Source organism: Psittacula echo, assembly GCF_963264785.1.
Source record: "Psittacula echo genome assembly, chromosome: 16".
NCBI classification, from domain to species: domain Eukaryota; kingdom Metazoa; phylum Chordata; class Aves; order Psittaciformes; family Psittacidae; genus Psittacula; species Psittacula echo.
The window spans coordinates 3892169-3918300 of record NC_137752.1 but is presented as its reverse complement, the minus strand read 5'-3'; the positions used below and the strand labels follow the sequence as shown (position 1 = coordinate 3918300).

The 26132-nt window shown below is 44.5% G+C and overlaps 1 protein-coding gene across 13 annotated transcripts in view; it reads right to left on the bottom strand.

Moving 5' to 3' along the window:
• The window catches only part of MVB12B (multivesicular body subunit 12B), a 66001-nt gene that overhangs the window by 20962 nt on the left and 18907 nt on the right, over positions 1-26132 (bottom strand). For all 13 annotated transcript variants that reach the window (XR_013958146.1, XR_013958147.1, XM_080630786.1 and 10 more), the window contains one exon: positions 13555-13652. Coding sequence is in view for 11 of the 13 variants with exons in the window: in XM_080630786.1 (XP_080486912.1) it covers positions 13555-13652 (98 nt within the window). In the remaining 2 variants the exon portion in view is untranslated. The remainder of the gene's footprint in view (positions 1-13554; positions 13653-26132) is intronic.

Sequence of the window (26132 nt, the reverse complement as noted above, 5' to 3'; positions counted from 1 at the left end):
AGGTCCTGCTTGAGGACAGGGAGGTGAGGTGGAGGCACTCACCCCTCCAGCTTGCACTGAAGAGAAACACAGACGCTTTCCAATTACTTTCAGCTCTGGCTGTAATGACAGACAGACTCCTTGGAAGTCATTAAACATGGACCGTCTGTCTGCTGCAGAGAGGCAGGGAGGCGCAGGCAAGGCTCGGGCTGGAGCAGGCAGTTGCAGAAAGCATCTCAGGAAGCACCCACAATAGCTGCAGTGTTCCCTGGCCGGCGGCTGTAAATTTCTCCCTCCTGATGAGAGAAACATCCTGTTGGGTAACGGCCGCTTCCTTCCAGCATTGGTATTTTTTGCATTTCAGTCACTTCAGTACTGCAGATTAGGAGCAGGGAATGTTAAAGAAACACGCTGCATTTTGTTACAATAGCTGGCCCTGGAAGCTTTGATTTGTCCTTACTAACAAATCTACAGAGGCGTGATTTTGTACTACCAGGACAGGGAGGTTGTCACTGCAAGGGTATGGGGCTCCCTAACTGGAAAACCTCTCTGGACAGGGGCCAGATCACCAGGCAGTGGCAGTGGTCACACTTGCAATGATGGCTGTGACCCTGCCCAGCAGCAACAGCACCGTGCAGCGTCCAGCTGTGCACTGAGCAACCAACATCTGTCCCACAGGGCTCCCTGGGGAGATAAGCATGCACAGCACCCTCTCTTAACATGGTTTTGTTTTAAGGTACTTTAGGGTTTCTTTTAAACATACAGACAGCTTTCTACTTCTAATAAGAGGACAGAAGACAGATCAGCTGACCTGAAAGCATCCTGCTCTGCATACTCCAGTGAATGGAAAGCAGAAACACACCATGAGCATGCCAAAGGACATGGGACTCCAGCCTCCCGCTCACTGATGAACAGAACACGTGCTCTCAGATGTAACTCTTATCTAGCCAGAAAAGCCTCCACAAGGACCCAAAGCCAAAGGTTGTCACTGCAGGGGAGGATGGCAGGATGGCAAGGGTGATGGCTGTGCTGCATGGGATTCCATCCATCTGCAGGAGGCTGATCCTAACACCATGGTCTAGGGAGCCAAAAGGACAGGGAAAGGTTTCCTCATTCTCCCAACAGCCAGACCATGGAGCCATGGCCCTGCAGAGCCACAGGCTCTAAGAGGAGGAGGAGATCTGCTGTGCCACTGCACAGCAGCACAGGATCCAGATCTCCTAATGCAATTTAAGTTTTAAGTGCTCAGAATCATTACCGGAGCCACATATTTCTATCAGGTAAATTTCATTTGCATATGCAAATTATATCTAAATACACGGCACCATTAATATGATCACTAATTACATAATAATAGTCACCAATCTCCACACAGATCAAACTTACAGTTTTGTAGCTATTAAGGAAATTGTGCTTTGTAATTAAGATAATCCTCATTTCCAGATGCTAATTAACTATATAATAATTAGCTTCTTTTGCTAATGCAAATTAAGCATTTTCATCCTTATTGGTAAAAGAGTTGCTTATCACTTAAAAAAAAAAGAGAGAATATCTAGAAATAATCCCTCCTCCCCCTTAAAGGTGAAAAGGTAACTCCATTTTTATCAGTCTCATTTGCAAATGCAAATTAGCCCCGATTAATCAAGTCACAGACAAATGCATCCACTTTGTAGTGTGGACACCTGCCTGGCACATCCCTCCTGCACTTGGAGGACCAGGACCAAAACCAAGACGAGGACCAAGACCATGCACGGCCAGGTGCTGCTGCTCTACCATCAGTGCAAGGATCAAGGCTCCCGGCAAGGTCTGGAGCAATGTCAAGCCCAGCTCCAGCATCCTCCAGCACAGCGGAGCACCCAAAAGCAGGCACATGTTGGTTCCATAGGGCTCCCTGAGGTGCTGGGAGCAGCGGTGGGTGCTAGCACAGGTTGGAGGTGAATACTGAGCCCAACACCAGCACCAGCCTGGCTGCCTTGGCAGGGCTTGGCAGCGGCTGCAGCGCATCCATCAGCTGCGAAACCTATCCGCCCGCTCTGCACCACCATTTGTCATTAATTATGCTAATCAGCAAACCATTACTCTCTGATGACACCACAGCACTTATTAGCTAGTTATGGCTTTTCAAAAGCACAGCTTATTGTGTATGTAAGTGCCGCGCATACATTACCCTACAGGGAAGAAATGTCCAATTATGAAAAGAAGAAATTTGCCATTATCTCCTTCTAACAAACCAATTTACTAATTATAAAAGTCTCTGAACTCAGAAGGATTTTTTAAGAAGAGCTGAGTGATGAAACCAGAGAATTTTGTTTGCAATAACTTTCCAAGTTGGAACTAAAGTGACAATAGGGGAATGAACAGTTTTTATTATCATAATTATAATTCTTGCATCTTAACTTTAGATGATCAAAAAGCAGAATTTATCTAAAAGCGTGGCTTCATTTGGCTCTTTCCTTAAAGTATGTTTATTTCAGTAGATACACAACCAAATCTGTGTAACGTTGCAGGTATTTACACAGGTCTGGCTTATTCTCAACCTGCAGTTCTTTACTACACACACAATTATATGAGCAACAACAACCCCTGCTACACCCTTGAATGCCCATGAGACAACATACAACGAGCAGGTCCAAATGACATCAGTGAGGCCGAGGTATTACATGTTCTGGGAACATGGCGCAGCAGAGCTGGGACACAGCCCAGTGCTGATGGAGCTAAATGGGTTGGAGAAGGCGTCTGAAGACGTGCTTGAAAAACGGCCTTGTTGGAGCATCCAATTCATTTACAATTCCTAAGTTGTTTTGCTCACTGCGAGAGGAATACCACTAGTTTTAGAAGCTTAATATGTGTTAAGAGCTCATTAATATCATCAGAGTAAATGGGCCTATTAAAACATCTTTAAGCAATATCTGAACATAAATCTCCCTAAACTATATTTAATGACTGTACTTAAGATACATTATATGCAAGTCTTAATGAGACATTAGATAGCATTTTGAAGATTAAAATTAGAGAATCCATATAAAGTCTGTCCACTTAATGTAGCCTTAAGCTACACTGATGAAAAGCATTACTACCAAATTATTACTTCATTAGAACAAACATTTTCTAATCATTTCTGATTTATGCCATTAGTTGTCTCCATATATATTATTCGTATATATATAAGAGTATACACAAAACAATTTCCTAGTTCCACAGGAGATGGGAGAAATTTCAAGCTTTCTAATGACTGAGTTAATTACTTGTCTTTTTTCTATTGAGTTAAAAATAAGCACTCCCCCATTTACTGTATCCCCACATTTCTAATTGAATTGGAGATTATAAATTCCATTAACCAAAAGGTCATTCTTTAAACATTTGCTGGTTTGCTTTTCAAAGAAGCCCATGACATGGCACAGCACAGCACACAACACCAAAATCAGGGCCTACCATTACTCCTGGACAAACCCACGGCAAGACCAAGGGCAGCACTGGGAACCCCTGCCCATGGCATACCCACAGGATGGGGACCTGCCACCGGGACCCACCATGGCACAACCAGGACAGCAAGGCAGCAGGATGCCTCCTCCAACCACTGAGTCACCGCCAAAATGAATCGCAATAAACTCATTAGCAAGAGGGCTTTATGTGTGGTTTATTTGGTATAAACAGCTTTTCATTAGATAAATGAAGCCCAATAACCTTTATAAATGTTTTCAATTATGAAATTACGCCATTGAGATATCTGGATGACGATAATCAGGGAAAACAGCAGTGACACCTCTTGATCGGAGTCGGAGCGTGCTGCCTGGATGACTGCTCCTCCCAATAAAACACAGCCTAGCCCACATCAGTCATTAAAAAAAATCCTTCCTTATTAGATGAAATCTGTAGCAACAAGACTATTTTCATTTGTTCTGCCCAAGTCTTCGATCCAAAAGAGAGAACATCTCATTGTAACAATTTTGCATTTTTAACTGTGCAAATTAAGCATTCTTCATAAATAACAGCCTGGTTTTCTGCACTAGAACTCCTTTTTATTAGCAGCACAGTAACGAACAATGAGCAATGTGTTCTATTATTCTTTGTCAAATCACAGAATGCTACATTAGAATAACTCTGCTGGTCAATGTAATATAGTAGATTAAATTCAACTTCTGTGCAAAAACCACTGTAAAACAGCATGATAAGAAGGCTATAAAAAATTTAATTTTACTCCAAACTCCATCAGAAAAAAAAAAATGGTGTGAAAAGTAATTTTGCATAATCAGTACACGCCATCTGGAACAATTAACCGATTTCTATAGAACTATGAGGATCAGTCATATCTGCTTATTAAAGATCAGAAATTATACAAGTAATAAATCCTTGAAAAAACTAAGCGTACTCCCGCCTGTCAATGCTATTTTAACTTCAAATACTGAAGAACGCCTGATAAGGCTGAAAAGAAGAGATTAATATATGCAAATTACATCCAGCATTTAAAATCCCCAACAACTGTCTCCGGTTTTCTGTCCCTTATTGCTGCCTTTATGTTTTATTCATACACCAACTCACCTGTCACTTCATAAGCTATAATATTATGGGGGTATTATTAAACAGCATAAAGCCGTGCTTTAATTGGAAAGCTTCATTGCATTTTCCAATTATTTGGAGTAAATTAAAAGCAGATGCACATAGTTTAATAAGGAGTCTAATATCAGTTCCGGGAAATCAAAATTCATTGTCATTACTATGCCGTGATAGTTTTGCAAACTGTACTCAATTTCAGAGGTTTTGAAAAGAAAATCTGTCTATGCAATCTGTTAATTGTCATTCGGTTAATAACTGTTTAAATATCCAAACCACAGCGCAGCTTCCTATTTAAAAAAAGAATTAAACTATGGCACCCAGAAAAGCAAAACAAATACAGCACAGCCCGCCTCAGAGGTTGTGCTCCGCAAGCAGCAGTGCAAGTCCCACCAGCGCATCCTCATCCAGCAGCCCTGCTCCAACAACTGCCGTTGAGCACATGGAGCGAGGGCAGAGCTGCACCTTGCCCTGCCCTGGCTCCACATCATCGGCAGCGTCTCCTCCAGCACCACCCTTCATCTCCATACATCCTTGCTCCAGCATCAGGCGGCTTTCCAATGCGCCCGGCTCAGAGCTGCTGGTGTCAAAGCCTTCGCCACCGCCCATGCCATGGGTACACCTGCTCATACATAATTCAAGGCTTCGGGGTAGCAGGATAATCCTCTCAACAGAGATCAACAAGCAGCCTCCTTGGAAGGCGACGTGCGATCTGACAAAAAGCCTGTATGTGTGGTACATTATAGCAGGGCTGTCCGTGCCGGCCTGGGCTTTGCACCAGTATGCAAAGAATGAGATGATGAAGATAAAGAATGCCACTTCGGACGACACCAGGTTTATCAGAAAATCACACGTCTGAGAAATTACCCAGGGGGGAGAACTCATGGCTTCATCTTTCATCACTGGGACCAAGCACAGCACTGATAATGCGGGGTGGCACACTGCAGTGAGCACGCAAAGAACCCGTGTACCACGGATGAGCTAGTTTAACAAGAAATACACCTTTCTGAATCTCATTAAATATAGTATTAAGTAACACTTGAATTTCCCTTTCTGAAATACGCAGCTGCTGCATTTTACTTAAGACTTCCGTCTCCCTGAACTGCTGGATATTAATAGAGCCTTTTATATTTCAAAGATTATCCGGGTCTCTAAGTCCAAAGACTGGAAACTGCAATAGGTAAAGAACAAGCTGACTTTAATCTCAGCCTCAGTAAAGAGGTTTCAATGCAGAATAAAGCTGGTGTCACAACTTGTCTGGTTTTGGACCATCCTGATTAAAATTCAGTGTCACAAAACATAAATTTAGTTCCGCTTCTATTCTTAAGCAAAGAGCATACACGTGGGAATCGGGATCGATAGTAAAATGGAGCACAGGGCCTCCCCCTCTAGAGAGCAGGGTGTATTGAAACACTTCAACATACACTTGAATACAAGAGGGTATCACAAAACCACCAGAAACTATGCTGGAAGATGAAGATAAAAGCAATTCTTGTGCACTGATCCACAAAATAGCATCTTCCTTTTTTTCAGAATTACCTGTTTTAATAAAGCAGGCACACTGTGCCAAGTGAACCATTTAATTACCTGCAAAAATGATGAAGCAAAACAACAGTTTGCAAAAATAAATGACTAACCCCTGATTAAAACGTCTGTCCTCATTACACCCAGATATAAGATACAGTATCTTTGAAAAGAAAACGTACTTTGGAGAGAAGTAAGTGGCAGTTGTGGCATAGATAACCTGACATTTTGCCACAAGAAAGAAGCTGATGTGCGGGCAATGAAATGTAACGAAGTCTTTAATTTTTCTTCCATTTCTTAATCTCGAAAGACCTCTGAAAGAAACTTTTGTCATTGAAAAAGAAAAAAAATGGATTTTTAAAACAAGGATTAAAAAGAAAAGGACTAAAATAAAAAGGAGGGTGGAATATATGCAACGAGGCATTCCCAAATCAATTGCTGCCAGCACCCACCCCAGCCAGCCCAGCTACTGCAGGGCTCAAGCCACGCTCCGCAGCCAAACTCAGCCACACTGAACAAATCGACTGAGCTCCAGAAAGGAAAGAGGGATCTGGAAGCAAACTGCTGCCATAAGAGCAGGGTGTGAAATAAATGCTTCCAACAAAGCTACCCAGACAAATTACAGCTCCCCCCTGCCAAGCTCTGCATTATCCAATACAGAAAAGCAACTTGGGTTTCCTCTTCAGGAATCCACTGCTTTGATGTTTTTCCAGATCATTAACATCAGTTTCCACTCTCTGCTGCCTCCAGAGATCTGGATTATAAACCTGTGTGGAATGAACATCAAACCTCCCTGCGTTTCCTAGAGGAGCATCCCCTCCTCCCAGTGCTGTGCGGTGGAGGGGCCCTGGCTCACCTTGCCTTCACCACCGGACTGAGCCCCCAGCCCTGCAAATACCTGGCCCAGGGTCTCCTGCCACTGCAGAACAGCCTCCTGCCAGGGAATCCTGCCTGGGTGACCTGGCAGAGCCACCTCTGCCTGGAAACTACACTTGCAAACATTCCCTTCTACAACCACAGCCTGACTGTGCCGCTTCACAATGGCAACTGCTTCGACTTGCCTGCTCCACGTCACTACCTGCCATCCATCAGACCACAGAATGGCTTGGATATGAAGGGACCTTATAGCTCATCCAGCTCCAACCCCTGCCACAGGCAGGGACACCTTCCACTAGAGCAGCTTGCTCCAAGCCCCTGTGTCCAACCTGGCCTTGAACACTGCCAGGGATGGGGCAGCCACAGCTTCTCTGGGCACCCTGTGCCAGCACTATCACAGGGAAGAGCTTTTGCCTAAGAGCTCATCTCAATCTCCCCTCTGGCAGGTTAAAGCCATTCCTCCTTGTCCTGGCCCTACAGGCCCTTGCAGAAAGGCCCTCTCCAGCTTTCATGTAGCCTCTTTAGGTACTGGGAACCGCTATAATGTCTCTCTTCTCCAGGCTGAATAAGCCCAACAGATACCACAACAAACGGTCCTGCTACCCAATCAGACCACAAAGTGTGTTTGACCTTTCTGGAAAGTGTCTTAACAAGCCAAATAAATGAAATATTCATCTATAAAACATAAAAATAAACAAATATTTTAGTAAATAGTTACATTTAAGGTAAATTTAAGGTAACATTGGTGCATGATTCCAACATAAACAAATTAGAGATGGGGAGAAAGCAACACCTGCAAAAGCTGCCCACGAAAGCATCCTTATTTATGGTAAAGTGCGAGCCAACACCAAGCTGGCAGCTGGCTGTGCTTCCCTTCCTTGGTGCACAGCCCAGTTTCTCTGGGAAAAACACTTCACACAAGTAACTGTGTTGATAAGGTGGTTAAAGACCATCACAAACCAGTATAAAATAGTACTTTAAAGATAAGAAATACATACAAATGCACTGCTACATCAAATAACTGCTTTGAAAGCCCGCCACTCCTAAGCAAACGAATGGCAACTATTACAGCCTTGTTCACAAACAGGAACGTCACTTTATCGGTATTTTCTCATTTCTGGATGTGACATCTAAGCTCCTACCCAAAGGACATGGCCTTTTTCCTTTGAAAGAGAATGAAAACCTTTGCCTTCAGTATCAACAAAATTGTAGCCATAATCACAGACAGTTTGAATGTAAAGAAAGGATTAACTTTTATATAGTACAAATAATATATGCTTCCAGATACTGGTTTATTTCTATGGATTAACATGACTTCAGGTCCTGAACTTATGGATGATGCATCAGCATCAACATCAACTATTTCTTCCTTTAACTATTCCTTGCACAAATGTTTTAATTATTTTGGGCTGCCCGCTGGCAAGTATTATTTGCAAATGCTATCAAAACAACATCCATCAAAGCACGTTCTGCTTTTGCTCTGTTGCTTTTTCAGCACAATTTCCATATTTAAGTGTTCATTAAATGTTCAAAAAATGAAACTCAGTCCCATTCAAGGGTAACTCTGATCACCTTGTTATCTCCCAGTTTCTGCTAGAACAAAAATCCTCAGAGATAGGTTTAAATGACTGAAGTTGGAGATAGGTTTAAATGACTGAAGCTCAGTCTGGCTCTATGGTGACAGCTGTAGTAGTATCTGGAAGTTCATCCACTTGTTTCATGCAGAAAACTGGTACAAAGAGGCTTTAACTACTTTGTGCACACATCCTGATGGGGTTGTGCAGTACTATCTGACAGACTCCATGCAATGTGATTTCTGTTTTGACAGCCTAACAACAGGTCAAGAGAAGGTATGAGTATTGACTGGCCTATATTTAAATGACATAAACTTGTATGCTACAATCAAACAGGTCTATCTGCAATATGATGCTGAAGATGGCTACAGTAAAATTTCAGGGGGGAAAATGCCTCAAACCATACAACCCTGCTCAGCATCATGCAGAGTCACACACTAGAGCCAGCAATGGCTTTGCCCACCTGACTTCAGCCACCAAAGCCCACAGCTTGGACCAGCCTGAGTGTCCCCAGAAACCATAGCCGAGACCGTCAGTATCTCATTTTTAAACCAGCTCACAACACCACATGAGCTCTGCAAGGTGGTTTAAGCCTTTTTTCCATCCTTAACTCTCTTCCTGAGACGAGCAGGTTGAGCATGTCTCAAACTGGCAGCCTGAAGGGAATCTGGAAGTGCAATCAAAGGTTAAAGCTGGTGCTGGTGTGGGCTGTGCCTCCTGCTGAGGAGGTCCTGCTTGGCCCCAGGCAGGAGACAGATCTCCCCTGTAATAAGAACCTGGAGGGGGCTTTTGATGGAAGACTTTGTAATTCAAAAGGTTTACGTTTCAGTGGCACTTCCATGGCAGAAAACTTATGGGAGGCAGGATCCCCAAGAGGCATCAGCATACTGGTCTGAAACACACTGTTTATTAACTTCAAAAAGAGCTACAGTGGTGTTAGAGCCCATCCAATTAGTGAGGCCTGCAGGAATACCTGCACTCCTAAATCTCTTGGTTTCTGAAAGGGTTAAAGCTTATTATTAGCATATAATTTACAGGTCCCTTCTCCCAGGAAAGAAATAATGCACAGTAAATGCCACATTCATTTTAATAATACATGTTACAGTCTGTGCCCAACATCTGCACAAAGGTAAAGCAGACAGATTTTTTTGACATGTCCCACTCTGCCATCCAAACACAGGCTTTTTGTTTCTTAAGTGACGGAAGGTTTAATCAAGAAAGCAGGCAATTCATCAATCGAAACAAGGCTGCTCACACCGCCCTGACAGCACACACATGGTTTTATACGGAAGAAACCTGGCCACCTGTCAGCAGCACCTTTTACATCAGGATATACAAATACACCGAGTGATCAATCCTCCAGCTCTTCCCATTCATTTCTTCGTTTTCTTATTATATTTTTCTTTATGCTAGATGTTGCCCTCATTCTCTGCAGGGATAGATGGGAGACAAGGCAAGCTATGGCTGTTTATACACTATCATAAAAATTTATATACCCTTAGAGTGACTTATTTCCCTTCCATTTGAGTACCATTATTATAAATAATTTTTCACTTCATTCAGGATTTTTCCCTGTGCGTTATTATCTGTGGCTGCCTGAGAGGGCTCCCTCTCTCCCTCACTGTCCTTGTGGCTCTGATAAGCCAAAGCAATATGCAGCCAGAAGATGCTTAAGTCTGAAATGAAGGCAGTATGCAGTCACAACAACATCTTAATTAAGCTGAAGGCCATGAAGAAAGACTATGCTGTGAAATACTGAGCAGTGCCTGTCGACAGGTCTGTCTGGCACAAGGCATTCTTCTTCCAGCAGCTGCCCGTTCGAACATGCGTATTAAACCTGTCAGCTCCTCAGCACCACGCTCCCAGCAGCACCCAGAGACCTTCTGCAGATCAACTTAGAAGTAATTTTGCCTTTTGGTCTTGGGTCCATGGCACAGGGTAGGACCGGGGAGTCTGCCAGGCCAGGAGGATGATGCTGGCAGTGCTGCAACAGCACGTGGCAGGTTCCCATTGCAAGGTTTGAGCAATACTTTCCTAAATGCACCCTATCAAAGAGCTTTTCATTAATTCACTGTGCCAAGAGGAGTCTCCCTAACTTTCTGATCACCCCAATGCCTCATTGCCAAAACTGGAAATGACAAAAGGCTGGTTAAAAATTGCAATTACTACTTTCAGGATCATTTTTTCTCAACTCTAGCATGGTGATAAAGTGCATTACATGCCCCAAAGAGTAACAGGACAGCTCCAGTGGGGATATTGCAATTTCTGCCAAAATGTGTTTTGAGATATAGAGTAGGCTCAACAGCCAGTATCTATTTCACCTTTCATAAACAGGCTGAACCCAAGCTGGAAGTGTTGCTTTCATTGACTACTGAGAAAATCTTTGGTGTCCATATCCTTCTTTACAGATCTCCCTCCCTAAAGAGCCCATCCCATCCCCACCACGAGAAATCAGATTGCAGTGATACCAAAACTGGAAGCTAGCAGACAGTTCATCACGGCTTTTGTTTCCCTGCACCAGAAAGCCTTCCATTTTGCTAAGAGCCAAGAGAGGGAGCCCGCAGGCCTGTCCAGCACGAGGCGGGACCAGAGAGGAGTCTGGTGCCCTTGGCAGCCCTGTGTCACCTCCCCTGCTCACCTTCCACATGTCCCCGGCGTCCCCATGGGCCCTGCAGCATGCCGGCAAACCGCATCCCGGCAGAGCAATTAGGGACGCCAGTGGAAGCGCGTTAATCAGTTTCCCGTTGCCATGGCATTGCGGCAAGGCGCTCGCACTGCGGCACAGATAAAACGGACCGGCTGCAAACTACACCCCACCTAACAGGAAACTTCGGAATGGTTTCCACAGCGCGCCTGGAGGCTCATCTACCTCCGCAATGTTGAAGCGCACAAAGGGGATTGTCACAGCACCTCATCACAGCTGCTGAGAAGGCAGCAGCGGTCAGGAGTTATGCACGAAGATCCCTGCCAACGCACAGGATGTTTCATATGACAAGGCCCTTTCTTCAGAAACAGTTCGCAGCTGTAATAGCCATTATGGCTCATGTATGCACAACAACTTGTGTAACGTGTCCGGAGGAGAACGTGCAGTTGAGGCGGAAAAAGAGAGAGTTATATACTTTGACCATGAACATGAAGGCCTAATGCCATGCCTGGTTTTGCAGGCCTGTGTTGTGCTGTGCCTATAATTACCTGGTAAAGTATTCAGGTTTTTTGCAAACTAGGTCATCGTCCCAGGCGGCACTGCAAGCAGAGGCAGCCCATGGGAAGTCTTATAGCAGGGTCACTCTCAGCAATACTCCTGCAGAGTTGTGCCTCACTGTTGGATGCTTTCTATCCTCCATGCAGGACTGTCTCATGTGAACACAAGAACATGCCTTCTCTTACATTTCTAAATCTATTAGAGCAGAGGAGTAACAAGAAAAACGAGTACTGACAAGAATTATGCAATTGTTATATTCCATCTATTTAGGAACCCGAAGCTGCAGTTTCAGTCAGAGATTACCTTTTAAATAACCCTTTGATTATGGTACATGAATTAATGCCATGTTCCCATGTTAGAAGTGTCACTCACTATTAATAGCAAGAACCTGTGAATGGCACATTTTTGCCGTCTTCTCTTCCCTGATTATGCACCAGCACTACCTATTTATTGTACAGCCCACTGAATCCGCTGCTGCTTTTCCTGGGTATCCAAACTGTCCTGAAAATCAACTTCAGCCAGACGAAGGGACTGCACTTTCATAAGGTTTTCACAGAGTCAGGTTTAAAGCCAGTATTTTTCTCCTCTTGCAAAAAGGACATAACAAAGAGAAAACTGTGTGCTAGGCAGGGTAGAATCACACTTAGGCACAATTTGTTCAGGTGTAATATTACTCCAAAAAAAGAATTTTAAGCAAAACTCTTGCACCCCAGTGCTGCTCAGCTGAGACCCAGCCTCTGAGCTGGCCCCATAGGAGAGGAGGCAGGTGAAATGTGCTGCTGCGCCACAGCTGCACCTAATGCTTGTCTTCAGCTTACAGAACCAAAAGTCCTTCTGCTGTGGTTTATGAATAGCTTCCAGACCACACAGTGCTCGGCACATCCAGCAGTGACAGACTCCATGAGGTACAATCTCTGTAAAGCATCCCTGACTCTCATTCCCAAAGGCATTTCTTCCTGGGCCTTGTAAATTGGGCTATTTTAGCTTACTCCTCCTTCTAGAAAGCCAGCACCTAAAGGGAGGGCCTCCTCCAGAAGAGCAGAGCTGTCAGGGACTACTCACAGAGGCCTCAGCTCCAAACTGAACCCACTGCATGGTCCTGAAGCACAGTAATAAGTTGCCTGCAAGGGTAAAGGAATGGGTTTGTTCCTCACCACTCTATTTAAACCCACGTTTTCCCTGCAGACTAGTACTAGTTAAAAATAACAACAGGCAGTTATTTTCCACATTGACATCTGGAAACTATCACTAGCTCTAGCACTTGTGTACTAGCCTGGAATGGTGAACAGAGAGAAAGGTGCAGCTAGAGACCAAGCGTGCATCTGCAAGCACATGCTTCTTAAAAATAACACAGACATCCATCCAAATCCGAACATCTATGTTCAAATTTGCCCTAATACCAGGGAAACAAACCTATGCAGCGCAGCGTTCAGAATATAGAAATGGGAAGAAGATCCCATCTGTTTTTAAAGTACATGTTGACTGTAGCAGAGCAGACTGTGTAGGAAACTCATCCTTGCTAGGAAAGACAAAGCTTCCTGTGAAATAGGCAGACACATGGTCTCTTGTGACTCACCTGTGATGATCATGACCAACATGAGGAGCAACATTGGTACCAGTATTGCTTTCCACCAGAGCTCTCACTGAGCACCTCCACAGGCAGCAGCATCCCCCCTAAGGCTGTGATTTCCCCAGTGGTCAGTAATGTGTTTGAGCACATTCTGGAGTCCCTCTGCCCTCAACGCTTAAACAGCACTGACAAAAGCTGGGTGTAAGTTTCCTGGGTACCACACACCCGCCTATTTGTGCTCCTGGTTCCACTCCTGCTCACACAGTGGAGCAGCTTACCTGATATGGCGTACAAATTCGAGTGCTGGTGCTCCAAGTCCAGGCGAGTGCTGTGACTTTTCCCTCGAAAGCTGGCAGGGAGCGTCAGCGAGATATGCCTGAGGGAGAGAGATGGGAAATGGGCAGGATGTTATTAAAGAGCAGAAAATGCTGCTGCTGTCAGCTCACTCTTCCCTGATGATTTCAGTCAGGTTAAGCAACAAACATCACCCTTAACACTGCTTCCAAAAACCGGAGTGGGCACTAAACACCAGGGGGTGACTGAGATGGCGATATAGCCATTATAACCAAGTGTGGTTGAGCTGCTTTACCTCCTCCTCTGTCCAGCTGTGAGCAAGACTGAATACACCCCACCACAAGCCTGCTTTGCCCCATCAAACACCAGACTCAGCTGACTAACTGAAGCACTACAGAGGCAGCAATCCACTCTCCAGCAGGACATGGCAGTTCCTTGTGAGCCGGCACCCAGGGACAGATTGCATGGCCTCCCCTCTGCAAACACAAGTCTCAACAGAAGGCATAGAGAGTGCCCGAAAACCCTGCAGGACTGAACTGTCTCCTTCAAGGCAGAAAGCACTAACAGCAAGTGCCAAAAACTTCTGAGTACATTTGTAAATAGGATCTTCGAAACTCTCTTGATGACCAAGGCCTGCTCTAGACCTACTCCATGCTAGCTGCAGGCTCTCATGCTCCCCAAGGCAGGGGGTGATGAGCTGAGCTCCCCTACACCAGCCCCAGAGGAAAGGGAAGCCAAACTTCCCTCACCACCTCCCCGGCAGTGCTCTGCCCAGCATTCCTGCAGCAGGGAGATATTTTTACATCTTCCAGTAAACTTTCCTATAAATAGGAAAAAAATGCAGCTCATGGAAGTGAAGCTGAAACTATTTTTAGTGGCTCAGGCTTATTAAGGGGAAAATCCAGCACCCAGCAAGCCTGGACACAGGCTGGAATATAAGGTGGGCGACCTTCCCCCCCTGTGGGGTGGGAGGGCAGAGGTGATGCCCTGCTCTCATCAGGCACTCGGGAGCTCTGGGGCTTGGTATAGCACCAGTGAGGCTGCTCAGTGCAGCAGACACAGCTCTCCCTCTGCCATCACACTGCTCTCCCTGTACAGCCAGTGTGGCTGCCAAGCCAGCAACGGAGCTGTGAGAAGACTGCCATGAAAGCAAACTTTTTGCTAGTCAACAGTTGCTGATAGCCCACAGGTTTCTATGCTTTGATGAGAGATTTGGGCTTTTCTCTTTTAATTCAAATACGTACTTTTCTAATGCTGATCCCAGTGAATTTTTATACATTATCATTAATCTTCTGGACCACATTGCCACATGTAATGAAGATGGTCCCTCTTCCTCAAGGGACAGCAGATTCAATTTCACATGAGGAGAGCTATGGGACATGGCAAGGCCCTTAGCATCATTCTCCTGCCAGGAAAACAAGGTGGCCTTTGTGTCCTCTCAAACACACTGTATCTGTGAAACAGGGCCCTGCATATCCTCCATCAAATCCACATTCTTAGCTAGCAGGTTTTATCTATTGAGCAAATCATCTGGAAATCATCTGCCTTTAAAAACCAGGACACATTTTGTGAAGAACTAAGTATTTTTAGCCCTTGATGCAACTGATGGTGAACAGCACGGATAAAATAAGAAAAAGCAAATACGAGTTTGAATTTGCCAGTGCTTCCCAAAGCTCCTTCTAACCAAAAAAAGATGGTGTGAAAATAGTTTTGCATTTGGCTAACAGTTTGCTGTTTAAAACACAATCCATATGAGACTCGCTGTGAGCAGAGGCAGGTTTGTCATGAACACACTTTAAAACAGAAGACCACTGCCTGTAGGCATTACACGCTTTTCATTTGTTTTTTAATAGCAGTATCCAAAAATACTTTCCAAGGCACCAAAACAGCTAACGGAAAGACTTTTGGATTTCTCTTGCTTGTCCGGGGGACTTTCTTCACCCCAAACAAAACAGCAGGAATTGTTTGGGAAGTAAACAAAGCAGATCCACTTGAAAGGCACATTCCCGAGCAGAGTATTTTAGAGGTTTCCACCAGCTCCTGCTGCAGGTGGGGCTGACCCTCTTCCCTCTGGACCAGCACAGGCTGTGAGGGAGGTGATGAGCATCCCTCTAGTCACAGGACCATTCCACAGGGTTCACAGTGGGTGACGTGGAAGCACTGCGGAGGAGCCATCAGCTCTATGGTGCGGCAGCTCTCTCAGCTCTGAACCCTTAGCTTGCAAAAGACTTTGTGAACCAAGTCCCCAGCCAGTACCAGCGTGCCTGGCAGCTCACACAAGCACCAGGTTTCACAAGTGCCATATGCTGAAGCAGAGCACACGTTCCATGTGTGTAATTAAAATGAATCGCTCGCCATCCGAGGGACACTGACCACACACTGCTGAATACGGCAGCAGAAGATGACTTATCGCTGCCCGACTCCACAGGGTATCCCGTTTGCTCTCCACTTCAGACATATCACTGTTAAGAGGTGAGTGGGTGCAGTAAAACTGTGCTCTCAACTCCTGCAACCTATTGCAAGCAGAACTGCCCATTCAGCTGCTGCCAACACTGGCCTGCCAGCACCAGGGTCTGAACATGGGCTTATGAGGGCGTTTGGAAACAAGGGCCCCCCATCCATGGCCACTTTCCATTTCCAAGGTAGGACAAATGGGCATTTCATCACTCCCATGGAGCTGCTCCAAGAAGAGCCAGGTCTCTCCAAGAACATTTAGCTGCAAGACCACAAGACGGAGGGCAGTGACTGCTGGAAGGAGATCAGCTCTCCCCTTCCCTTTTTAAAAAGCATGACATTGTAGGGAAAAACCAGGAAACAAAGTCTAATTTATTTTAAATTAATGCAAACTTTGGCCAGGATCAATATAACTTAAACCTGCTAAGTTGATTGCATAATGCATTTTCCTTATGTGTTGTGAAAGCCAAATCATTTTGCGCTGTAGAAGACAAAAAACCAGAGAGGCTGCCATTGAAAAGCAAGAAAATCCCAATTACAAAGTCCCCAAGTTCCTAAACACATATCGTGAAAGTATGTGCAGCTCTGCAGCATATGGCAAATCAATTACTAGTTTAAATTTTAAAACAAAAACATGGTAAATGTGTTGCACAAATAATCAAGAACAACGGTTTGGTTTAGATTACAGCGGCCACTAGAGTTTTGAATACAATTAATCATCATTCCAGGCAATGGGAAGCCATATTGACACTTATTCCTAATTTGAATATTTAATTAGGGTGAAGTTCTTCATCAAATTATCATGGAACTGGGAGGAAAGCCTAAAAGACTTAAACAATTACTACTTTAACCCTTCGCCAACTACTCACCTGTGAGCACAAGAATCTCTTCCCTGCTCTGCAAAGCAAGGATATGCTCAGGCAATACCAAAAGATGATATTTAAGACACTACAAATCCCTGGGAAAGGCACGTGGACATTTGGCATCCTGCAGGGCTCATTCTGAGATTCCAGACTCTGACTGCCTTTGCTCCTCGATCTTTATCAGAGCAAAGCTTTCAGGCCAGATCTCCAGTGTAGCATCAAGTGTGGTTCCTACCAGGGCTCCTATGGTTTTTCAGTTGGGTTTTGTTTTCAACTGAAGAACGTATCCAGAATCATCTACCAGGTTCATGTGCTGAGGACACTGCAACACAGCCGCCTGGTCCTGCCTGGGAGGCTTCCCATCCGTGCTCTGCACCAGGAGCTCGTGTGATGGGGTCAGACCCCCTGCACCTCCCACCACACCGTGGGCAACGTCCCTCTGCACAGCTCTGCTTCAGATCGCTCAAACATCCCTTTATGTGCTGTATTAATCCATATAAGAAAATCTCTTTTAATGAGGAGTGATACAGTTATGAACTCTCTAGAGCCATAATTAGAGCAAACTAATTGAAGTTGTGTTTTGACACACTTTCCAAATTCACGGGTACTGCATGACATATTCACAACACTACTGCTGCACAGCCATGGTGACAGCAAAATCATTAGGCTAATAACACTTATTTGCATTCTTATCATGCCAGCAGCATGCCGTTAAATACTGCTCCAACCAGTGCTCGTTTACTCTGAAAGTTTCCACTGAAAGATATTAACAGTAATTATTAGTACTTTAGTGGAATCTCTGATGTTAAGGAATGGCAACTCACATTAACTATCCCCATGCCAATTATTTTCCTTTTGAACTGTCACAAAACATACTTTTCTTCCTCTTCACTGAAAGAAAGCAGTGAAGTGGATTTGGTGCTGTGGGAAAGATGGATGGTACAGCCCTAATGAGGCCACTATCAGGGCTTCAGCCCATGCTTTCCAATGCTGAAGTCCAATCCACACTGTTCCAGTATGGGTTAAACACAAAAAAAATAGTTCTCCCCAGCATACTATAATTTGCAGGCAATTTAGGATGAAACAACTGGAACAGCACAGTTCAGGACTGGGCAGATTTAATTACTCTCTTAGCTTCAGTTTTTCTTTTAGTCATTAAATCTATGAAACAAGTCTACATAGGACAGCAACCGAAGAGGCACGTGATGAGAGACCCTTCACATGCTAGCAAAGGCAATTTGAGGTCTGCACACATTATGGCCGCTTTCTGACTGTTTTTGGAGAGAAACTCGTATAAAACAGGCCCAGGAATGCCCAACAGTTCCAAACCAGTTATTAATAACTGTCTGCAGGAAGGTGATGAACTGCTTTTGAAGTTAGAGGGCAAGTACTCATAAAAAGTAACAGAGGATCTTAAGGGGAAATGCCAGATATCAAAGGATGCTTCATAATTCATATAAAAACATCAACCAAGCACAGCAAAAGAACAACGCTAAGGTTTTGCTTTCCAACAGGACTGGATGAGCGTGGTAGAGAAATAAGGCAAAAACTTTCAACTGCCCCACGTTATCAAATGCCTTAGAAACCATACTGCAGACTGGAGTTGTCCTGTTCTTTGATTATCATTGCAATGATTGCAATTTAAATGAACTCAAGAATAGTGCTGCCAAAACTGCAGTCTCATAGGCATTACCTTCAAACAAAAAGAATTGTGTCTTCCATGATTATGCGAAGACCATGCCTTGTGAAACACTGAGGACAGAACAATTAAATTCCAAGCTGTGGAAAGCTGAAAACACCCCTACAAGAAGTTAGTATCAGGCTGTAGCTCCAAGGAATGTAATCCAACTTGAAAGCTTTGCCTACAGAGGGAGGAAAAGGCCCATTTCTAAGAAACACACCGCTGGAGTTCCACTGACAGACATCACAGGACCTCTCGGCAACTGCTCCCTTTACCAGAATGCATTTTCCAAACTGCAGCTTGCAGACAATGCCAGAGCAGGTATCTGTAGCTCCAGCGGTGTCCAGAATCCAAACACCTACAGTATTTATTCAGTCCTTAACTTTTCCTGTGCTCAGGCACGGCGATGCCAGAACACCTACCTCATACCCCAAAGAACTGCAATGAAAAACAAAACTGTGAGGCAAGAATCACCTCGGGTAATGGACTTCATTCCAGACAATCTATTCTAATCGTGTAAACCAAATATTTAAATACTTTCTAAAACCTTCCTGACCCTTTCCCTAAAACAAGCAACATATGGGCTTTGCAAGCATTTCATCTCATTCCAAGCTACTAAAATATCCTGTTTCCTAAAAATCAATGAGAGCTGGTGCTGCCAGATTCAGATTTTTATAAAAGCCCAAACAGAATGAAAAAGGGAGCAAGTGATTCTTTCCACTTTTAGATTTACCCGTTTCATTTTCCCAGCTGCAGAAAAGGGAAGAGGCCTGCCCACAGCAGCCTCTGTGCATCCCCTCCTGGCACAACCATGCCTCCGAGACAGGGGAAAATGCTGCTGTGCTATTCTGTCAAAACTAAAGCCATCACCAGCTGAACAGAACAAGCCCCGGCGATGCTAACAAGGGAGCATGATCTACTGCAGACCAGCAACCCAAACTGTAAGGCTTAATGCAGAATGAAGCTCCTGCAGCTTCCTCTATACGGGGATTAATTTAGATCAGAGGACTTAAGTAACCAGGATAGAACAGCTGCCAAACAATAGAAAAGACCCAAGTAGTTTAATTTACACTGCTTGAAAGTCTGAGCTGCAGCCCATTAAATTGTTATAGGCAGAGGACTGCATCAAAGAACTAAGACCTCATACTGTAAGCATGAGGTGCTTATGAAGTGGTTGTCTTAGATGAGCAGCGCCGCGTCTCTGGAGGCTGCAGTGGGAAGAGCATAGCTTTCCACATCCTTCACTAGCTACTCTCCAGAGTCAGGAGTTTTCAGATAATGAAGCAGTAGGGAAAAATTGCCAAACAGCAGAAATACTCCAAAAAGATAAATTACACACGGTGTAAGCCTCCTCAGTTAGGATTTTAAATTGTGTCAAATTAATCAGCACAACAAAGCCCAGGTTCACAGGTCCCCCAGCAGCATCTCTCAAAGGCAAGCCCCTTGCCAGAGGGGGACTGCACCCCAGCAGACCCACAGCACCAGGGAGCAGCAGCACCACCCCTGCAGAACCTGTTAAACAAATATTCCACATAAAGACTCATTTGGGAAGAGCACGTTGTCAGCACTTTGCCAGTAATAAATAATGACAGTCCGAACACTTTACTAAAAGCAATAAACTCAAGAAGTGTTTTGGAAAACGGTGAAAGTGATTGATTTAAAGAAGGAAATATCTGAACACAACCACATGCACTTCAGGGTGAAAGCACAGATTACAAATCAACAGTGGCAGAGATCATATTAAATAGCAGACAACACAGAAGTTTTAGGGAAAAAACGCTCAATTCCCCCGCAGGGCTTATTTAACAACTCAGTGTATAGCTTCTTTGAATGAATACCTTCGGCTTCTACTTAATGACCCTACTCTATACCCTAAAGAAAACATGCCTCCAGGAATATTACTATACCAGGAACAGGGCTCTATAAAGAAAAATGGCTCCTAGGAGATCGAAGCCTCTTCACTCAGAGCACTCCCCAAATTTTTCAACGCATCCTCAAAATCAGCTGAATCCATCAGACTTCTTCTAACTACAGTTAATGTCTCTCTCGGCTGCTGCAAAGGATTCTTGTGCCTGGAAACCACTCGTATTGTTTAAACATTTTTTCCTAATCATCATTTTCTACCACTAAAACGTACTGGAATGTGACCAATTTTTGCACGTCTTCATCCAGCTGAGTTGGATGCAAGCCATACGGTCAGTGCAGTTTCATAACAAATTCCTTATGGGAAACAGACTCTGGATAAATGTGTGCCAGCACCTTTACCCGCTCAAACCAACCCTCATGTTCAGATGTGCACAGCGTATATGCATCACTGACATTTCATCCTTACATTTTGCTTCTTACCATACCTGCTGGAAAAAGTCTGGAAACACTTCCCCCTAAATTCAGGTTATTGTTTCAATCTCATTGGGTTTTTTATCCATAGCTACTGGGATGTGAGCCCAGCCCTTGTGCCATCCTTAGCCTCTTGTAGGATTCGTAATTTAAAGATAAGAATACTGTGCTGTATTTCAGGATAGAAGTGATTTGAGCATTCAAGCCAGAGAATAGGTTTTATTAGTTGTAAATCAGAAGGTAGTTTTACTTTAGAGCTCTTTCAATGAAACAGATTAGAAAATACAACTCCATCAAGAAGGAAGCATTCTGTAGAAAGGATCAGACGTCAGAGATCCCACCGGCAATATTTTTCAGAGCACTTTCCAGTCAAGCCAGAAACATCCATCCCAAAATGCTCACTATCTGATAGCATTTGGTTCTGATGAGGGACTTTAAGGCAGACCCCCATCACTCTGTTAGGGCCTCCTGGCCATCAGGCTACCAGTGGTGTCTGCCTCCAGTCCATGGCAGCTCTCTGAGTCCTGGGGCTTTGTTTCATACCAGAGCAGAAAATCGTTCAAACCCTGGAGCCTTTTCCTCTACAGACTCTCCTTAAAAAGTTATTTTAAATGTCTTAAAGAAAAAAAAATAAAGATTATTATTTTTAAATAGTATTGTTGCTACTTAAAATAATAGGGAAGGTAAAAGGCTCCCTACTTCCCTTCAATTAACCCACTGCACAGAATGAGGCTGGCTCACCATCAGGCCAACTTCAGGTCTCCACAACGCAGGCTTGCTGCTGCTTTATTAGCTGCCACCTATTGCACATCATCAGCCTCCACCAGAAAGCCACACACTGATCACTTTCCAGGCTTACACGACTAAGTTCAAACACCATTAATAAATCAATTTGAAAAATCAGACTTCCCTGCCTAGAAAGGAAATTCTTACATTCCTTAACATTAAGCTCCACTGGGAACAGAAAACAGGAGCAAAGCATTTCCCTTTTCTAAGGAGGAGTAGTTTAACTATTTGAAAGGTAATTGGGAGCACGAGAAGAAAATTTACACACCCTGCTCTTATTTCAAGGGGTTTAAGTAGGACAATTGTTATCTGGTTATCAAAACCAGAGCAGCACTTCCCTGGTGCAATGCTTCTGCCAGATCAGGATTTCGAGGCCTGAGCACTTGGTGGCACAGACTGATTGCACAGAAAGGGATGCTGCCAGCCCTGCTCAGACCCAAAAATGCAAGAGGTTTGAGCTGCAGCACTTCTGTAGCTTTTTAGCCATGTGGATCAGGGAGGAATTACAAGCACAAGAAGATGCATGCTGGGTCCTCAGATCTGGTGTCTCTTCTTCTTCTTCATGGGCACTTCTGCCAGTGCCCATGATGGCTTGTGCCTGGCTGTGCCAGGAGCACCTAGTGTGAGAAACCCAACTGAGACGCCTGGGGTTCTCAACCAGGGAACAGCATCTCCAACACTGCTGGCCTTTCCTGGCCAGGCCAGCCATTTGAACAGCTCTGCCACCTCTCCTGGTCACCAGGCTTGCTTGGAGATGCAGCATTCAGGGTCAAAACTGTTTTGCTCACCCACACACCTTTATGGTCAGTCCAGAGCACGAGTGACCCACTCATGGCTCTGCCTCCTGGGTGGCAGCAGGCACCGTAAGCCCCACTGAGACCTGCAGCTCAGGATTACCCCTGCCTCAGGAGGGTCCTGTCCTCTCCCTTGTGGTTCTCAACTAGAACAGCCACAGAGACATGCTACAGGCATCCCGAGAAGGCAACTGGAGGAGTTCTGCCCTTTTGAACCTGAACACCGAGCGCCCAGCCATGCTAGCACATGATACGAATGCAAGCGGATTGCAGCAAGATCTTCCCTCTCCCTGGTAAGCCATTAACCTTTCAGATGACAGCCCTGCAAAGTAAATGACTGAACAATTCCCAGGGTCAGCACGAATCTACATTTTCAAAACCTGACATCAACAAGTAAAAGTTGTGACTGAATCCCAGTCTCCCTGCGAGGAAGATTAAACGCCTGTGACACATTATCTGCAATCAGAGTGCTCCATTTCCCAAAGTATCCGTCACAGATTGATAACATCCAAGCAAAAAGTTAAGTGCAATTATGTCTGTCACTGTAAAACACACTTCAGCAGCACTGACTGACATCTTGCTTGCAGCTGACAAATTGTGAGAGGGCTGTTTGAGCAACGGTGGTGGAGACTCCTGCGGCACCTTGGGAAGGGATGTAAAACCACATAAGCTACGTGGGCTCATAGAGCACCATGGCTGTGATGGAGCCATCCCGCAGGCAGCCACAAGGCAAAGTGGCTCAAGGTTGGCTCTGTGTGTATTCACAAAAGTGAGAGACTTGCTCCCAAAAGGCTGGAACTGGACTAGGGAAGAGAACATCACACACAAATCCTACTCTAAGAGAGCTTGAGGCATGGAGGGCTGAGCCCCAAGACACTGCTGATATGCTTGTAACATGCATTTTTCTCCAGGTCCCCAGCCCACGCGCTGGTGACTGCTAATCCACAGGCTGTGTAAAGCAAAAGCAAAAGGCCAGGTGAGCTACCCATTACTAGCACCTCTTTTGTGGGGGGGATTACCTTCCTGCTCCCCAAAGGGATGTCACCGTGCAGCACCAGTGAGTGCAAGCCTTGAATACAGAGCAGAGATTCTGAGGAAAGTTACAGTAAACTCCCACTGATGACTCAAAAGCAGTTCTTTAGCAGCAGCCTTCTAGGATGGGAAACTGCAAGTGCATTTCTCCAGGCTGCCATTACTGCCAAGAAGCTGTCGCAGAATTTGGAGAGAAAAGACAGTAAAGCAGCTTGATGCCTTGCACAATGGCACGGTTGTGCTCCACAGCACAGCATGCCACCCTCACTGGAATGTGCAAGGGCTGCCGTTAGAGACCATTAAGTCAGATGCCTGCAGTAGGAAACACCAAGGAGAAGAAATGGCTGAAAAATAACATATGCAGTCCAGCACGGATATCAGACAAAGCCTCCCCTTGTGCAGTTCTGACTGCGAGCCATAACCCCGCGGCACAAGCGATGGAAGCAGCATTGCCGATGTGCAGCAAGCTGTGGAGGTCAAACCTCTGACACATGACAAAACTCTGATGTGCTGCCATCCACCGCCATCAGTAACTTACATCATGGATCAGAGGAGGAAACACAGCTGGAACAGAAATAAACATCTCCCACAGTAAAAAGTGCTTCCATTTAGGAAGGTTTTGCTGTGCAGAAGCTCACTGGTGTGTTTTACTGGTATAGTTTATATCCCATGCTAGCAATTGTTCTGAAGCACCCAAGCATGCCCTCTTGATTTAAAATTATTTTATAATGCCAGACAGCAACTGAATAGCTTAAATATTTGACCAGCCTATTCAGCACTGTTCATGGATTTCCTCTTAACGCTCACAGCAGCATCAGAATATCTCCCTGCTGTTCCAGTCAGGATATATCCACATGGAATAAAATAACAAACTGTCTACTAGTATAATCTCATCTCTCTATGGTGACGTAAAAATAAGAGGTTACTTGTGACTACAATCTTCCACCAACATTAAGTGTTGAGTAACTTACCACATTTCTGATAAAGTATTAGGAAAGGCTTCCAAATCGTATGTGTTCCCCATAATAATGAAATATTTGTAGGATACACTTTTATATACATTTCTATTTCTTAAAAAATATATTGGATAATAAATAATCAGAGTGAAAAAAAAACCAGACATGAAAGATGCTTTGAATGATCAGGCTGGTGGTGTAAAAGTTACCTGTAAATCATGCATGGGGCATGAGAGTGGAGCTGGCTACAGACAGGTGGTTTTTACTAGGAGACATTAATGTAACATTCAATTATTCCACTGCATACTGGCTGGTTTAACTCAGCCAAATTAGAATACATTTTATATTGACTATTTTGACATTTGCTTTATTTGGCAAGTAAAACAAAACTGATCCAATTTCCTTGCAGCCATTGTAAACCATAAACTGTACAACAAGAGGTTATAAAATATATAAGCCTTGTAAACACTTCTTTTCAGGCTGTCGCTGATGCTCTGAGCTCTAATTTTGGCCCTGTTCCCAATAGCTCTGACACTGCTCAACAGCCTTCCCTGCTCAGCCATAAAGTGACCCTTCCACACTTAGTGATTAAGGACTGCCATTGACATTCTCTTGCTATGATAATTTTTTCTCTTTATTGTGGAAATCTGCCCAGACAGGAATTTCTTGCAGACAGAAAATGAAGATCTGTGCTCTAAAATCAAGACATCTTTTTCCCTGATCTCGCATGGCCTGTGCCAGCATGTAGCTTTATGTCCAGTGGAGCTTCAAAACAATGTTATCAGCTCCCAGTGGGACAGCCTGAAATCTCCAAAAGACTGTTGGCTTTTCATCTCTCAGAGGCAAGACAGCATCCCTGCCTGCAGCACACCTGACAGTACAGGACAGCTAGCAGCATGCCACAGCATGAGTAAAACTCTCAGTGAAAGAAATGACCAAATGCTTTGGAGAGTTTGAAGAGCCACCACAAGACAGCAGATGTAAGTCTGGGTCATGGGTGAAGGCTCAAATGTACGCACCTGCCTTCAAAGATACGCAACAGCTTTTCCGAGAACAGTTCAGAGCAGTTTAAGCATCACTCTCTGAAATGACCTGTAAATCAAGACTCTGAAGGACACAGGTATCACCTATATGATACAGTGACTTTTACATAGAAACCAATCCCCTAGGAATTCCCCTCTGCAGTCTCCTTTGTAATTTCAGCTCTCAACAGTTATCGTAATACTGTAAACGTATCTGCAGTATACCAAATGCTTAGTGCAAAAATACATGTTCACTTAATTAAGCAAAAGCCCAAAGGGACCATAGAGAATGTGCTATCCCCTGGCAATAACCCAGCCCCAGAGTTCAGTGAGTGAGCCTCATCAGGAAGAGCCCATCTCACTCTAGATGCTGTGCTTTCATAGCAAATGCCAGGAGCATAAAGCACTCAGTTTAACCTCTGTCTGGGTTGGTTTGTTGCTTAAAAACACTATTTTGTCCTGAGAAATTCAGCAAGTAAGCTGTCAATACAGGACTACAGTTATATGCAAGTATACACACAAGTGCATACATTTATACACAAACACACACACAGGGAAAACAACCTGGACAAACACTGTGCCAGCATCTGGCCAGAAGCGTGGCTCCTGTCAGATGAGCAGCCTGCTCTGCACGCTC